Source organism: Carlito syrichta, unplaced genomic scaffold (assembly GCF_000164805.1).
Source record: "Carlito syrichta isolate Samal-C Ts95f unplaced genomic scaffold, Tarsius_syrichta-2.0.1 Scaffold302955, whole genome shotgun sequence".
In the NCBI taxonomy this organism is placed as follows: domain Eukaryota; kingdom Metazoa; phylum Chordata; class Mammalia; order Primates; family Tarsiidae; genus Carlito; species Carlito syrichta.
Window position 1 is genome coordinate 164,422 of NW_007247051.1, and position 16,268 is coordinate 180,689.

A 16,268-nucleotide genomic window follows, 5' to 3' on the forward strand; every position below is an offset into this window, starting at 1 on the left:
AGGCGGCCTTGGCCCCCAGGCCAGTGGTCAAAAGTGATGACTTCAACACTGGAGCAACATGCAAAGCCTAGATTTTGGTACCTGTTTCACCTATATCCTTTGTTTCTCTCTGTTTCTTTTTGAGGTGGGGTCTCCCTCTGTCACCCAGACTGTGGATTGGCATGATTACAGTTCACCACAGCCTCACCCTCCTGGGCTCAGGTGATCCTCCCACTTCAGCCTCCTGAGTAGTTGGGACTATAGGCGCATGCCACCATACCCGACTACTTTTTTTCTCTTTTGTCAAGAGGTCTCTCTATGTTGCCCAGGCTGGTCTCAAACTCCTGGGTTCAAGCGATCCGTTTGCCTCAGCCTCCCAAAGTGCTGGGATGACAGACGTGAGCCACTGTGCTTGGCTTTTCTTTTCCTTTTTGGAGAGATAAGGTCTCACTATGTTGCCCAGGCTGGCCTCAACCTGCTGGGCTCAAGTGATCCTCCCACCTCGGCCTCCCAGTGTGCCGGGATGACAGGCAAGAGCCAGCATGCCGGGCCGAACTGTACGCTTCAAGTGGGCGACGTGCCTGCTTATGTGAATCACAGCTCGCTCAAGCTGCTTAAGACCTAAAACACCAACGAGCTGGCAGCTTCTTACTTGAACAGCGTCCGCAGGTTGACCACCCTGCAGACCCGCTCGGCGATCTCCCAGGCGATGCGCTCCATGAGCGGGACCATGCGCTCATCCTTGTTGTAGTGGCGCGAGATGATCCACACCAAGCCCAGCGCACTCATCATGGAGGGGAGGGTGTCCAGGACCACACGGAAGCTGGACCCGTGTGTGATGTTCTGGCCGGGAGGGGAGAGAGGACACGAGACACCTTGGCACCAGGCTCAGGTTACTCCACAAGACCACAAGCACGCAAGGCTGTCGCTCCTCTGGATTCAAACCACGCACTGAATGAACGCAGAGGAAAGTGCCACACACACAAAGGAAGAGAAATCTGTCTGTGCACACAGACAAGGACGGAGAGAGGAGATCTGCGATTACAGGAGCAGGAAGGTCGGGCGCACTCCTATACTCCCAGCACTCTGGGAGGCGGAGGCGAGAGGACTGCCTGAGCCCAGGGGTTCGAGACCCGCCTGGGCAACTTGGCGAGACCTCGTCTCTACCATAAATCAAAAAACTAGCCAGGTGTGGTAGCGTGTGCCTGTGGTTGCAGCTATTTGGAAGGCTGAGGCAGAAGGATCGCCGGAGCCCAGTAAGTCGAGGCTGCGGTGGCCGTGAGTGTACCACTGCACTCCAGCCTGGGTGACAGAGTGAGACTCTCACTCAAAAAAAAAAAAGAAAAGAAAGTAACAAGAGCATGTTAATATACGATATATATAGAACATGTGTGTGTGTACTCAATACTACACACAGATCCTTGTGTGTGTGTGTGTGTGTGTGTGTGTGTGTGTAGAGAAAGGATCTGTGTGTAATGTTAAGTACACACAAACACATACACACAGTATAAAGAACACACATCACATGTGCAGGTCGCATTTTCCAAAGACAGCCACAGCTTCCTGACACTGTCCCGTCTGTTCCTGCCACTCCCCGTCAAGAGGTGGCATCCCCTTCTCTGCCCCTTGAGCCTGCCTTAAGTCTGTTCCTGCTATGGCAGACGTGATGCTGGGCCACTTCCAAGCACAGCCTCCGAAGGCCTGCTTCCTGTGTTTCGAAAGCTGGCCATCATGGAAGGAGGGTGACCACTTCAGTACACTGAAGCCAACCACATGGAGAGACCCTGCAGCGTGAGACACCACGTGGTAAGAGGCCAGAAAGCTCCCAGGCGCCAGGCAAGCAGGCAAAGAAGCCGACAGGGAAGGGCCCCACAACCCCCGGCCCCCACCCAGCAGGTATCACAGAAGCCACAAGAAAAGCTACCCAGCTAAGCTTTTCCCAGACTCCTGACCCACAAAATGGGAAGAGACAAAGATGATGGCTGTCAGGTGGGGAGGGGAAAATTAGCTGAGCATGGTGGTGTATGTCAGTAGTCCCAGTTACTTGGGAGGCTGAGGCAGAAGTATCGCCTGAGCCCGGGAGGTCAAGGCCACAGTGAGCCATCATCATGCCACTGCACTCCAGCCTGGGTGACACAGTGAGACGCTGTCTCTAAAAATGTAAAATAGAAGTTAAGCACTGAGGCTCATGCCTGTAATCCCATCACCTTAGGAGGTAGAGGTGGAGGCGAGAGGATTGCACGAGCTCAGGAATTCGAGACCAGCCTGGGCAACATAGTGAGACCTCATCTCTATAATAAATTTTTAAAAAATCAGTCAGGCATGGTGGTGAGCACCTGTGGTTCCAGCTACTTGGAAGGCTGAGGCGGAAGGATCAACTGAGCCCAGCAAGTCGAGGCTGCAGTGGCCATGAGCATGCCACTGCACTTCAGCCTGGGCAACAGAGTGAGACTCTGATTCAAAAAAGTGAAAATAAAAATAAATAAATAAAAATATCAAATAGAAATTTTAAAAGGTTTTTAAAATTAAACAGAGTTACCATATGACACAGCTACTCCACTCCTTGGTACAAGAATAATTAAAAACATGTGTCCACACATGTTTGCAGCAGCATTATTTGCAAAAGCAAAACGTGGAAACAGTGCGAACACCCATCAACAGATGGTTGGAGAAACAGACTGTGGCAGACCCATACGCTGGAAGATGATTCAGCTATAACAAGGAACAAGAAGGTACCACACCATGACCCCTGAAGGCACAATGAGTAAAAGAAGCCAGACAGAAGGATAGACACGGTGTGACTCCCACTCAGATTTATATTGACAGAAAGGGAAACAGAAGTTCCCAAAGACCCGGGAGAAGAAGCAGGGGGGTGTTGGTGTTTAATAAGTGTAGAGTTCCAGGTGAAACTGTCTTGGATATAGACAGTGTGGTAGGTACACGTAGCTGTTTATATACTTGATTCCACTAAGCTATCCACCTAGAAATGGGTAAAATTATTTTTATTTTGAGTTGTAGTCTCACTCTGTCGCCCAGGATGGAGTGCAGTGGCATGATCACGGCTCACTGCAGCCTCGACCCCCTGGGCTCAGGCGATCCTTCTGCCTCAGTCTCCCAAGTAGTTGGGACTACTGGCACACACCAACACGTTCGGTTAATTTTTGTATGATTTTTTTTTTTTTTGAGTAGGAGTCTCACTCAGTCGTCCAGACTGAAATGCAGTGGCTGCTCCTGGGCACCGCAGCCTTGACCTGCGATCCTTCCGCCTCAGCCTTCCAAGTAGCTGGAACTACAGGCGTACGATACCACGCCCGGTTAATTTTTGATTTATTGTAGAGATGAGGTCTCACCAAGTTGCCCAGGTGGGTCTTGAACCCGCGGGCTCAGGCAATTCCCTCACCCCGGCCTCCCAAAGCGTGGGATTACAGACTGAGCCGCCGAGACCGGCCAAATTTTTTTTTTTTTTTTTTTTTTGATATGAGGTCTCACTCTGTTGCCCAGGCTGGTCTCAACTCTCAGCTTCAAGCAATCCTCCGGCCTTACCCTCCCAAAGTACTGGGATTACAAGCATGAGACACTGCCCCCAGTCGAGAAAATGATATTTTTAGACGCTGAGTGGAAAAAAAAGGAAATGCAATCATATGAAACCTCACCGACAAAGCTGACTCCACAACACGCCGCCCACCTGGCCTACCTTGAAGTGGCGCTCCACGGTGGACAGGAAGCGCACGTTGTCCGTGGCCTCCATGTGGAACTTGAAGAGCTCGGTGAAGACTGGCTGCAAGTTAGCCACGAGCATTGAGTCTGCTTCCTTGATCACCTCCAAGACTTTCTTGACTATCGGAAGCTTTGTTTGCTCATGGAGTGCACTTAAGGTTGCATTTCTTTCCCGCCAGAATTCAATTTCTGCCAGAGGGCCATTACCCTGAGAGGTGACACGAACACACAAAGAATGCTCATCACTAGGGTGGAGCAGACACTGTGGTAGCTTCTCCAGCATCTGTTACTTTCTTCCCAACTGCCCCAATCCATGCAGAGTCTTCGGGGTGGGCTCTTGACCTAGGACAGTCCAATCAAAGTGAATCTCAGGACTCTGGCTAGGAATGCTGGACAAAGATGCTCTAACTTTCTCTGGAAAATATGAAGCCAGCAAGTTGCTGCCTGCCGTGAGGGAAACCAGCCTCAGGAGGACTCCCCCGCCATGTCCCCCGCCCAAGCTCCCTTGAGAGGAGGTTGGAACCCAGAGATCTAGAGAGAAACACAACCAGAATGCTGATCAAACTGTACCTGAAGCCAGTCCTGCCTCTGAACTTTTCAGTTATATGAGCCAAGAAATTTGTTTTCTCATTTGATCCCATTGAGTTGGGTTTCCCGTCTTTGGCAGCCCAAGCGTCCTGCCTGACACACAGTGCTCTATCAATCCAGACAGTCATCAGAAAGCTCAGGAATGATAACTTGGGTACGTTTACTTTGATCTTTTTTATTTTCTTTTGAAAGCAAGATTTATTGAGAGGACAGAAAAGCTCCCACAGTGGGAGGGGACCCGAGGGGGTCGCCCTACTTTGATCTTTAAAGAAAGTCATCAAACAGTAAGAAAAGAGGCCAGATCATGCAGATCCCCTGACACCTGGTTCCTTCTCAGGATGAAAAGTCTGACCCGGACCAGCCCCTCCCGCTCCAGTTACCTGAGGCTTCTTCTTCAGCTGGCCCTCAACAGCAGCTGATATCTGATTCAGCCAGTTTATCACGCACTGCTCCAAGATATCAACCGTTTCCGGGTCAGCTGCCAGGTCAGACACCTCTCCCTCCAAGCTGATGCTCGGCATTTCCAACTTGATCTCACCTATTAGAATAAAAATGATCAGTCAGCCCTTAGTTCGGGAAAAACAATTATGCCCAGTAACGTTCAAGCGAATTAGCTGGCTCCTCTCCCATATTCACAAATGTAAGGTCTGACACATCCCTGTCCTAATAACATCCGTCTCATTCTCTTTCGCTAGAATGTCATAAAAACATTCTAGATAACTGCTCCCGTGTTGAGCTCTGTCAAAATGATTTAGTGATTTAAGATGTTTCTGAATTTACAACCTAGTGACTTCAATTTTTAAAAATTAAACAACCAGAGCCAAATAGATATTCGAGGTAACCTCCAGCATGAAACAGACAGTCTAAGATTAAAAAAAAAAAAAAAAAAAAAAAAAAATGACCTCGGAGGAAATTGAGATAATGTAAAGAAAAGGAGATAATTTCCAAAAAGAAATCTCAGTTATTTGTCTCAGAGATTTGGGACACTATGGCATCCATCAAACAAGAACAGAATGCTATCAAAAAGGTACAAGCAGAGAATAAGAGATCTTAAAAATTGAAAATATAGGTAACACCCTCGGGTCCTTTCCAACTGTGGGAGCTTTTCTGTCCTCTTAATAAACCCTGCTTTCTAAAAAAAGAAAAAAAAATTGAAAATATAATATGTATATTATATATGAATATGTGATATCATATATTAATATATATCTATATAATATGAATGTTATATATGACTATCTGATATTATTATATATGAATATCTGATATGAATATCAATCAAAGATTAGAAAGATAAAAGTTACCGGGCTCGGTGGCTCAGCCTGTAATCCCGTGCTTTGGGAGGCTGAGGTGAGTGAATTGCCTGAGCCCACGGGTTCGAGATCCACCTGGGCAACTTGGCAAGAACTCATCTCTACAATAAATTTTTTTTAAAAATAGCCGGGTGTGGTAGCGTGTGCCTGTAATTCCAGCTACTTGGAAGGCTGAGGCGGAAGGATCACCGCAGGTCAAGGCTGCGGTGACCTGGAGCATGCCACTGCACTCCAACCTGGGTGACAGAGTGAGACTCCAACTCAAAAAAAAAAAAAAAAAAGAAAGATAAAAGTTGAAAACCACTCCAGGAAATTAGAATACAAAGACAAAAAGATGCAAAATACAAGAGAAAAGATAAAAAATAAAGCTGGGTGGAGGGGGCAGGGAAAAAAAGAGAGAAAGAAAGCCTATAGACATTCATCCAACAGGAATTTTTGCAAGAGGAAACAAAGACAAACAGTGGAGAAAATCACCAAGAAAATTTTTTTGTCTTCAGATTGAAAACTTAGCAAAATTAATGGAAAAAGAACCACACAAAGGCCCATCATCATAATAACATTTCAAAACACAAGGTATAACCAGATGGTCCTAAAAGCTTACACAAAGGCCACACACACACAAACACAAAAATCCAAAGTGCATTTAGCTGGCACGGTGGCTCACAGGTGTAATCCCAGCACTTTCAGAGGCCAAGGCAGGAGGATCCCTTGAGCTCAGGAGTTTGAGACCAGTTGGGGCAAAATAATGAGACCTCATCTCTAGAAAAAAATTAAAAATTTATTTGGTCATGGTGGTACACACCTGTAGTTCCAGATCCTAAGGAGGCTGAAGTGGGAAGATCACCTGAGCCCAGGTCGAGGCTGTGGTGATCATGTCACTGTACTCCAGCCTAGGTCACAGAGTGAGACCTTGGCTTTAAAAAAAAAAAAGAGCATTCATTTTCTCACCACTAAATATTGGCTGCTAGGAAGCAATGAAGAAATATGTATTCAAAATCCTGTGCTAAAGTTATTTTTAACCTAAACTTCAGTTTCTAGACAAATCATTAACAAACTGTGAAGGTAGACCAGAAATGCTGTTGTTAAGCTCTGGCCCAGCCATGTGGCTCTTTGAGGTCTGGCCAGGTCATGTTTTCCAAGCTTTAGACCCCTCCCCTACCTTGGGGAGGTGAATCTCCCCCCCCCCCCACCTCTCTCTCTAATTTACTTTCTAAATAAACTATATTTTCCAATCTAAAAAAAAATTGGAATAAAATCATTTCAGACATGCAAGTTCTCATAAAAGTATTTCCCACACACCTTTGCTGAAGAAGTTACTTAAGGATCTATTCCTGTACAATTAGAGAGTAAAACCCAACTAAGAAAAAAAAAAGGCCTGGGACTGCAGGAACGATAGCTGTGGTACGGATTGAGACAGCAACTAGCCCACATGGGAACAGGGAACTCAGGACCCTGGGGAGGAGCACATCTCGCAGATGGAGGGCCCTTTTGCACTGAGGAGTTTTTGCAAAAACAAAAGCAAAGAGGACTTTATAGTTTAAGAAAAGAACATCATTAGCCAGGCTCAGTGGCTCAGCCTGTAATCCCGCGCCTTTGGGAGGCTGTGGTGAGTGGATTGCCTGAGCCCTTGGGTTCGAGACCTGCCTGGGCAACTTGGCGAGACCTCATCTCCACAACAAATCAAAAATTAGCCGGGCGTGGTAGCGCACGCCTGTAGTTCCAGTTACTTGGAAGGCTGAGGCGGAAGGACCGCCGGAGCCCAGCAGGTTGAGGCTGCGGTGGCCGGGAGCGGCCACTGCACTCCAGTCTGGGCGACAGAGTGAGACTCCAACTCAAAAAAAAAAAAGAAAGAAAGAAAAGAACATCAATTGGGAATGCAGAAGGAAGAAGAGAAAAGTTGTACTAGGAAAGAAAGACTGTCCAAATCCACCACTCTGTCTATGGTAAGCGATATTCCTAAAATCCTATAACATAAACACAATTTACTATGTAATGAAAAGAAGAACTAACATGGAAGGAAGCAGGAAGGCTGGCAGTGTGGAAGGAGGAGCAAAGTTCTCATCATCATAGCAGAAAATAATGCCTATTGTCTACAAGTAAGAAGAAACAAGGCCAGGCTCAGTGGCTCAGCCTATAATCCCAGCACTTTGGGAGGCTGAGGCGAGTGGATTGCCTGAGTCCAGGGGTTTGAGACCTGCCCGGGCAACTTGGCGAGACCTCGTCTCTACAATAAATAAAAAATTAGCCAGGCATGGTAGCAGGCACCTGTGGTTCCGGCTACTTGGAAGGCTGAGGTGGAAGGATCGCTGGAGCCCAGCAGGTTGATGCTGGGGTGGCTGTGAGCCTGTCACTGCACTCTAGTATGGGCAACAGAGTGAGACTCTGACTCAAAAAAAAAATCTAGAAAATCCATAAGAATATAAAGGAAAAAAGGCTGGGCTCAGTGGCTCAGCCTGTAATCCCAGCACTTTGGGAGGCCAAGGTGAGAGGATTGCCTGAGTCCATGGGTTCAAGACCAGTCTGGGCAACTTTGCAAGACCTCATCTCTACAATAAATCAAAAAATTAGCCAGGCATGGTAGCGTACGCCTGTAGTTCCTGCTACTTGGAAGGCGAAGGCGGAAGGATCGCCTGAGCCCAGCAGGTCGATGCTGGGGTGGCCGTGAATATGACACTGTACTCCAGCCTGGGTGATGGAGTGAGACTCCGACTCAAAAAAAAAAAGAAAGAAAGAAAGAAAAAGAAACAGCAGTGTGTGCACTTAATTTACAGAGATGGCAGAAATCATCAATAGAAACATTTAAATAATTGGAAGGAGTCACCATGAGAGAGCAGAACTCACAGATAGAGAAAGTGAGGCAGGGTCATTATTTTTCAACTCATTAGTGTCTGTTATTACTATATAATTTTTTAAACTTCATGTACATACTACTCTAAGAAAATTTAATATGCAGTAAGCCCCCTACATATGAATGAGCTCCATTCCGAAAGCCTGTTCGTTAAGTCCATGAGTCCAACAAAGCTAGCCTAGGTCCCCAACGAATACAATCAGCTACACAGTACCAGCGACATCACTGCTGCTTTTACGCTTGCTGGGCTTGAAATCCTGAGCCTGAAATAAAGATACTGTACAGCTGTCCTCCAAACAGTCCTGTAAAGGACACAGAAGCACAACCACTTGTAGAGGATGCACGTACGTAATAACGTACACCAGACACGTGAACTGACTTACGTGACTGGACGTGCAAACGGACGTTCACATCTTTGAAAGTTTGCCACCTGAAGGTGTGTATGTAGGAGGCTTACTGTAGTGCATATACACACATTTATTAATATTTATAAATATAAGTGTATTTGATATAAGGATACTAATATAACCTATTAAAAACTCACTCTGCAACAGATTACCCGGTATGTGTGATATTAAGCATCTTGAAGAAAAAGAGTAAAAAAGTTTTTTTAAGTTAACAGCCAGTAACCTACAGGAAACTATTCATAAATGTCCCCTCAGAAAAACAGATTTTGGCCAGGCATGGTGGCTCAAGTCTGTAATTCCAGCAATTTGGGAGACCAAGGAGAGAGGATTGCCTGAGCCCAGGGGTTCGAGACCAGCCTGGGCAACTTGGTGAGATCACGTCTCTACAGTAAATTTAAAAATTAGCTGGGCGTGGTGGCATGTGCCTGTAGTTCCAACTACTTGGAAGGCTGAGGCAGAAGGTTTGCCTGAGTCCAGCAGGTCGAGGCTGCAGTGGCCATGAGTCTGCCACTGCACTCCTGTCTGGACAACAGAGTGAGATTCCAACTCAAAAAAAGAAAAACAGATTTCTTCCTCACACTGATATCATAAAGTAGGCACACTTTTTCTTAAAAGGCCAAATAGTAAATATTTTACGCTTTGTACGCCAAGAGGGAGAATTGAGATTAGAATGAAGACACTTATGCAGCAACTGAAAAAAAGTAACAATTTATTTTATTTTTATTTATTTATTTTTTTGAGTTGGAGTCTCACTCTGTTGCCCAGACTGGAGTGCAGTGGCCACTCCCGGCCACCGCAGCCTCGACCTGCTGGCTCCAGCGATCCTTCCGCCTCAGCCTTCCAAGTAGCTGGAACTACAGGCACGCGCCACCACGCCTGGCTAGTTTTTTATTTATTGTAGAGAGAGAGATGAGGTCTTGCCAAGTTGCCCAGGCGGGTCGCAAACCCGCGGGCTCAGGCAATCCACTCACTTCAGCCTCCCAAAGTGTTGGGATTACAGGCTGAGCCACTGAGCCAGGCTATTATTTCTTATTTTTGAGTTGGATTCTCACTCTGTCACCCAGGCTGGAGTGCAGTGGCACACTCACGACCACCACAGCCTCGACCTGCTGGGCTCCGGCAATCCTTCCGCCTCAGCCTTCCAAGTAGCTGGAACTATAGGCGCGCGCTACCATGCCCGGCTAATTTTTGATTAATTAGAGGTGAGGTCTCGCCAAGTTGCCCAGGCGGGTCTTGAACCCGCGGGCTCAGGCAGTTCACTCACCTCAGCCTCCCAAAGCACGGGATTACAGGCTGAGCCACCGAGCCCAGCTAAAAGTAACCATTTAAAACTAAAAACAATATTCTTAGTCCACAGGCCATGCAAAAAATGACAGTGGGTTGGATTTGGCCCACAGGTCATAATGCTTTGACACCTGTTATAGAATATTAACCCATCTGCTTTTCTGATTTTTAAAATAGTACATACATATTGTAGAAAAGTATGAAAAAAGAAAAGAAAAGGTGGCCGGGTATGGTGGCTCACATCTGTCATCCCAGCACTTTGGGAGGCCAAGATGGAAGGACTGATTGAGCCCATAAGTTCAAGACCAGTTAGGGCAACATAGTGAGACCCTCCTCATCTCTACTAATAATTAAAAAATCAGCCAGGCACGGGCGGCCTAAGCCTGTAGTCCTAGCTACTCAGGAGATTGAGGTGGGAGGACAGCTTGAGCCCAGGAGTTTGAGGCTGTCGTAGCAGTGATTGTGCCGCTGCACTCCAGCCTGGGTGACAGAGTGAGGTCTCAACTTAAAAGAAAAGAAAAGAAAGGAAAAGAACAATTGTCTTACTCTCACAGGGTAGTCGGTGACAATCACTGACAGCATTTTAGGGTATTTTCTGTCAGCATTTTATCTAAAGCATAAATATATTTTTCATCCATCTACTTTTTCACACCAAAAACGAGATATACAAATCGTGTTCAACAGGATAAGAAACAATTCTTCAGATCGTCACTGTATTATACCAATTCAAGGAGTGTGAGGGAAAAAAAAATGAGAGAGGGAGAGAGAAACACTAGACAGAAACATAAGAAAAAATAGTCCAAAAGACAGTGGAAGGAACACAGAGATACCAAGACAGAAACCACACTTCCTGGGGACGAGAGAAGGACATTCTAAAACAGAAGCCTGAAGAGACATCCTCGCAGCGTGTTACACAACGTTTGGGTCTCTAACTGGGACTGTGATGTTTTCATCTCCAACAGAGAATATTCCTACAAAGTGGGGCATGTTACATTTTACTTTAAAGGAAGAAAAATGTTTGCTCCCCTGAAATAACAATCCCACTGGGGCCTGAACAACCCTAGTTCCTTTGTCTTTTCACAAGCGAGACTCAAGGCCCTCACTAAGCCAGTCTCTCAGGCTCTTTGGTCTCTGTATGAAAGGGGACCACCCAAAAAAACCCAGAATTATCTTTTGGAGGGCGGGCCCCTCAGAGTCCAGGCTTCCCCCACTAGGTGAGTGTTCTAGGAACCCATCGGCATCCGTGGAACAGCTGGCATTGCTATGAGAGGCGGCATCCAGCTTCAGTGAATTTTTTTGGAGATTCTTTCTATGTGTTTGCCCATTTCATGACGGGTGATTTACAACACACCTGCCCACACTGCACTAAGTGTTCAGCAGTTTTTGGCCAAAAATGGCATGGCCCCGTGCCCCACCCTTCCTATTCACCCGGTCTTGCCCCCAGCAACTTGTTTTTTGTTTCCCCAGATGAAAAAAGTCCTCCAAGGGACACATTTTGCCAATGTGGAAGAGGTGAAACAAAAAACGACAGAGCACAGCCGGGCATGGTAGCACGTGCCTGTAATTCCAGCTACTCAGGAGACTGAGGCGGAAGGATCACCGGAGCCCAGCAGGTTGAGGCTGCGGTGGTAAGGAGCGGCCACGGCACTCCAGTCTGGGCGACAGGGTGAGACTCCAACTCAAACAAACAAACAAACAAACAAAAACAAACAAACAAACAAACAAAAACGACAGAGTACTAAAAGGCATCCAAACGGACAAGTTCAAAAACTGTTTTGAGCAGTGGAAAAAGCATCTCAATAGGTGGACTGCATCCAACGGAGAGTCCTTAGAAGGTGACTGAAGTTTAAACATGTAAGAATAAATACATACTTTTTAATGAATAAACTTCGTTTGGGGGGGGTTCCCCCTCTTATGTGAATAAGTTCTCTCATTGACCTGGGCTTTGGGACTCTTACTGTGACATCCACCCAACTCATGAGGCACAGAGTGACTCAGTTCAACAGTAGTTGCTACACACAACTTTCTGATGAGGCCACCTCCTCCGTGAAGCTTCCCTTGAATTTTCCCACAACTCCCCAAGCTCAGCCTCCCTCTTCCAAGCCCTAAAATCCCTACTATCTTTCTTAAGCTCCTTGCTTAAGCCCCATAGTTCTTTGTGCACTGGATTCCAAGGTCCTTGAGGACAAGGATTTTGCCATTCCTTTCTGTGTCGCTTACAATGACCTGTTCGGTTTTTTTCATAAACAGTAGTGGGTAGCTTAACAAGAAACTATGGTAAGTTACAACAAAAAAGCTCCTGAATGCTTAAAATGAATTCGTCATTCTTAACTAAAAAGGAGAAAAGTATGGGGGGGGGCGGAAACACAACATCAATAAGGGTACCTGATCTCAAACCAGGCAAAGTGGGGACCAAAGGGAGGCCCAAACTTTACCTGTAAGGTGACCATTTGTATACCTCATCCTGAATTGTACCCCACAGCCTTAAAATAAAATACATGAAAAATTTTTTTTAATTAAGAAATAAAAAGGAGAAAAGTGAAGCCTCACCTTCGAGTTGCTGCATTGTTCTCTGGATGCCACTGGCAAACTTCTGAATGTTCATTAAAAACTCGTCCCGTATTAACTGAACACTGTGATACTCTACCGCCTCCCCGGGAATGGTGGGGAGGTCCACTTCAAACCCAGAAAGCTTAGGGAAGTCTACAGAGGTGCGCCCCACGGCTGCGTTCGTCTTGTGCTGGTTGAAGGACAACGCTGGCAAGAAAACCTGAAACACCAAGTTCGGGAAACAGATCACCAGGCTTCGTTTAAACCATTCCCTGTACCTCAGCCACCTCTGGCTTTCAATATCCATTTACACTGAGGAACCAACGTGCAAAGGGAAAACTACTCAGACCCAGAGCACAAACCTGGAGAGAGAGAAATTGTATCTGATTTAAAGTGATCCAAGGCCAAGAACTTCCACTGAGCCTGAACTGACATCCCAGAGTACAACGCTGTGTGTCTTCATCTGCCGTCAGTAAACGAAATGCTTGAGACTGTGGCACAGGGAAGTGGGAAACTGAATAAACCCACCAGGGCAGGGCCACACTGGCTGTTGTAGAGGAAATGAAGGTGCTGAGGACACCATCCTTTTGAAATTTAGCAGGCCAGGCGTGGTGGCTTACGCCTGTAATTCCAACCCTTTGGGAGGTGGAGGTGAGAGAATTGCCTGAGCTCAGAGGTTCGAAACCAACTGGACAACATGGCGAGACCTCATCTCTACAATAAATCAAAAAATTAGCTGAGCATGGTGGCACATGCCTGTGGTTCCAGCTACTTGGAAGGCTGAGGTGGAAGGATCGCCCAGCAGGTGGAGGCTGTGGTGGCTGTGAGCGTGCCACTACACTCCAGTCTGAGCGACAGAGTGAAACTCTGACTCAAAAAAAGAAAGAAAGAAAGAAATTTAGCTGGAGACAGAAGCATGCATTTAGGAAGTCATTTGAATACAATTACAAAACAATCTTCGTAAAAAGTTACCTATATGCCAGGCGAATTGGCTCAAGCCTGTAATCCCAGGACTTTGGGACAACGAGGTGAGAGGATTGCCTGAGCCTAGGAGTTTGAGACCAGCCTGGACAACTTGGTGAGACCTCGTCTCTACAATATACCAAAAAATTAGCCGGGCATGGTAGCACGCGCCTGTAGTTCCAGCTACTTGGAAGGCTGAGGCACAAGAATTGCCGGAGCCTAGCAGGTTGACACTGGAGTGGCCGTGAGTGAGCCACTGCATCCAGCCTGGGCAACGGAATGAGACTCTGCCCCCCCCAAAAATAGTAACCTATAAATGCCGGTACGTTGGAGTGGGTTGGTTGGTTGGTTGAAGTTCATTCTATAGTTTTCCCTGTATTTTATAAAATGTTGATACATCTTTTTAGGCTTTTAACCTATGTCTATTTCCTACAATTTCTTGGAGAACCCAGAATGTTTTACACAGAGAGCTCCCCAGTTCCACTTCTACCAACTGCATACTCATGGTGGTTGAGCAAGCCCCTTCTGGGTCTGTGTGTCTTGCAAATTGGCAGCTAGGTCCAGAGACTTGATCAGAACACCTTTCCAAGACTCAGTTTTCTCTCTTTTTATTTTTACTTTTTTTGAGCTGTCGATGTTCAATGCCTAGATCCATTAATCCACTGGGGGTTGCCAAACTGCAATATTCTCGTTCTAAAATATCTTATTAGTTGAGATACCTTTATAAAGAGACACTTCTCTTGCTTACTATTTGATCTTGAACATTTCAGACCGGGAGGGTGGCAGAAATGCTCAATTCCTCTTTATTTGCTCAATTCTCATAATAATAAACTGGCTCCCCACCCTCCTTCAAAAGTTGTAGCTGCATGAGATCAGTTTAGTTCAACTTTTTTTTTTCTGTCACTTAGGCTGGAGTTCAGTAGCAGGATCATGGCTCATGACAGCCTCGACTTCCTGGGTTCAGACAATCCTTCTGCCTCAGCCTCCCGAGTTACTGGAACTACAGGTCTGTACCACCATAGCCCAGCTAATTTTTTTTTAATCTTTTGTCGAGACGAGGTCTTGCCATGTTGCCCAGGCTGATCTTGAACTTCTACGCTCAAACAATCCTCTCGCCTTAGCCTCCCAAAATGCTGGGATGATAGGTGTGAACCACAGTGCCTGACCCACTTTCCAGCTTCTATATTTTCATAATATTTGAACTTTCATAAGGAACTTCAATTCCTTTTCTAAACAGGAAATTTTTTTTTTTTTTAATTTTTACAATAGAGTCAGGGTCTCACTATGTTGTCCAGGCTAGTCTTGAACTCCTGGCCTCAAGTGATCCTCCCACCTCAGCTTCCCAAACTGCTGAGGTTACAAGTGTGAACCACCATGCCCAGCCTGAAAAAAAAAAAAAACCAATCACCTTTTTTTTTTTTTTTACAACAAACTATAGTGAGAGAGAGTAACAGAAAGAAGGGAAATCTCTGAATATGTTGGTCACCTACTACATGCAACCATTAAAAATGACTCATATGTCATGTTCTGATGCTATTTTAGGATGAAAAGTTTGGTGGTCAATGTTCTTGAGTCCTCAAACATCACACTAGGAAGAGATACTATCCAGGAGAATAAGAACCACTTCAGGTGGAAATGTGTGCGTGGACAGTTCGGTAGGCTGTTTCCCCAGCCCAACTCATGGGGTGACTTGTATTCCATGAGACCTTCCCCGTCCACACCTGTTCCCTGGACCAATCACGTGGAAATCACCCCTCAAGCCTCCCGGCCCTTCTCTACCCTGTGACTTTCCGACCCAGCAGCACATGGCACAGTCGACCTCTCCCCTCTTCCACCAAGTGTCTTCTCCCGGTTTCCAGATAACCCACCCCCCAGTTTTCCTCCCACCTTCATCTCGTCCGTCTCTCTTCTCCCCTTGGTGGTTCCATCCAGGCCCTTGGCCTCATACCATCTCCATGCTGATAGTGCCCTCATTTTAAAGCATCGCTCTGGTTGCCATGTGGAGAATGTAGTGTAGGGGCAAGAACAGAAGCGGGAGACCTTTTTAGGAGGCTACTGCAATAGTCTTGGCAAAAGAGGATATGGGGATGGCTTGGACTTTTAGGCCAAATCTTCTCAAGTGAGGACTTCCCGCTCACCTTAGCCAAAACTGCAAAACCCCACCTTTACCATCTACCAACTTTCCTGTCCCCTTCTTTCCTTCCGCCTTCTTCCTTACTGGCTTTATTTTTCTCCTTAACTCTTGTTGCTATCGAGCATACCACCTATTTTCTCATTGATCTCGTTTAACGCAAACCTTCCTGACTAGAATGAAAGCTCTGAGAGGCAGAGACGTTGTCTCAGTTGCTCACTGCTCTAGAATATAGAAGGCACTCAATAAATATTTGCCAGAGATACCTGCACACGTATCATCTATTGAAGTGCTATTCACAACAGCAAAAACATGGAACCAACTGTGCTGTCCATCGAAACTGGACTGGAAAAAAAATGTGGTGCATATACACAGGGAATATTATGCAGCCATAAAGAAGGACAAACAGCCGGATGCGGTGGCTCAGCCTGTAATCCCGCACCTTGGGAGGCTGAGGTGAGTGGATTGCCTGAGCCTGTGGGTTCGAG

The 16,268-nt window shown here is 46.3% G+C and overlaps 1 protein-coding gene across 1 annotated transcript in view; it reads right to left on the minus strand.

Moving 5' to 3' along the window:
- DNAH10 (dynein axonemal heavy chain 10) overlaps positions 1 to 16,268 on the minus strand; it is a 173,439-nt gene that overhangs the window by 143,062 nt on the left and 14,109 nt on the right. The window contains exons 8-11 of the mRNA XM_021711970.1: positions 12,687 to 12,906; positions 4,665 to 4,822; positions 3,674 to 3,904; positions 632 to 822 (exon numbers count right to left, since the gene is read on the minus strand). Of these exons, the coding sequence (XP_021567645.1) occupies positions 632 to 822; positions 3,674 to 3,904; positions 4,665 to 4,822; positions 12,687 to 12,906 (800 nt within the window). The remainder of the gene's footprint in view (positions 1 to 631; positions 823 to 3,673; positions 3,905 to 4,664; positions 4,823 to 12,686; positions 12,907 to 16,268) is intronic.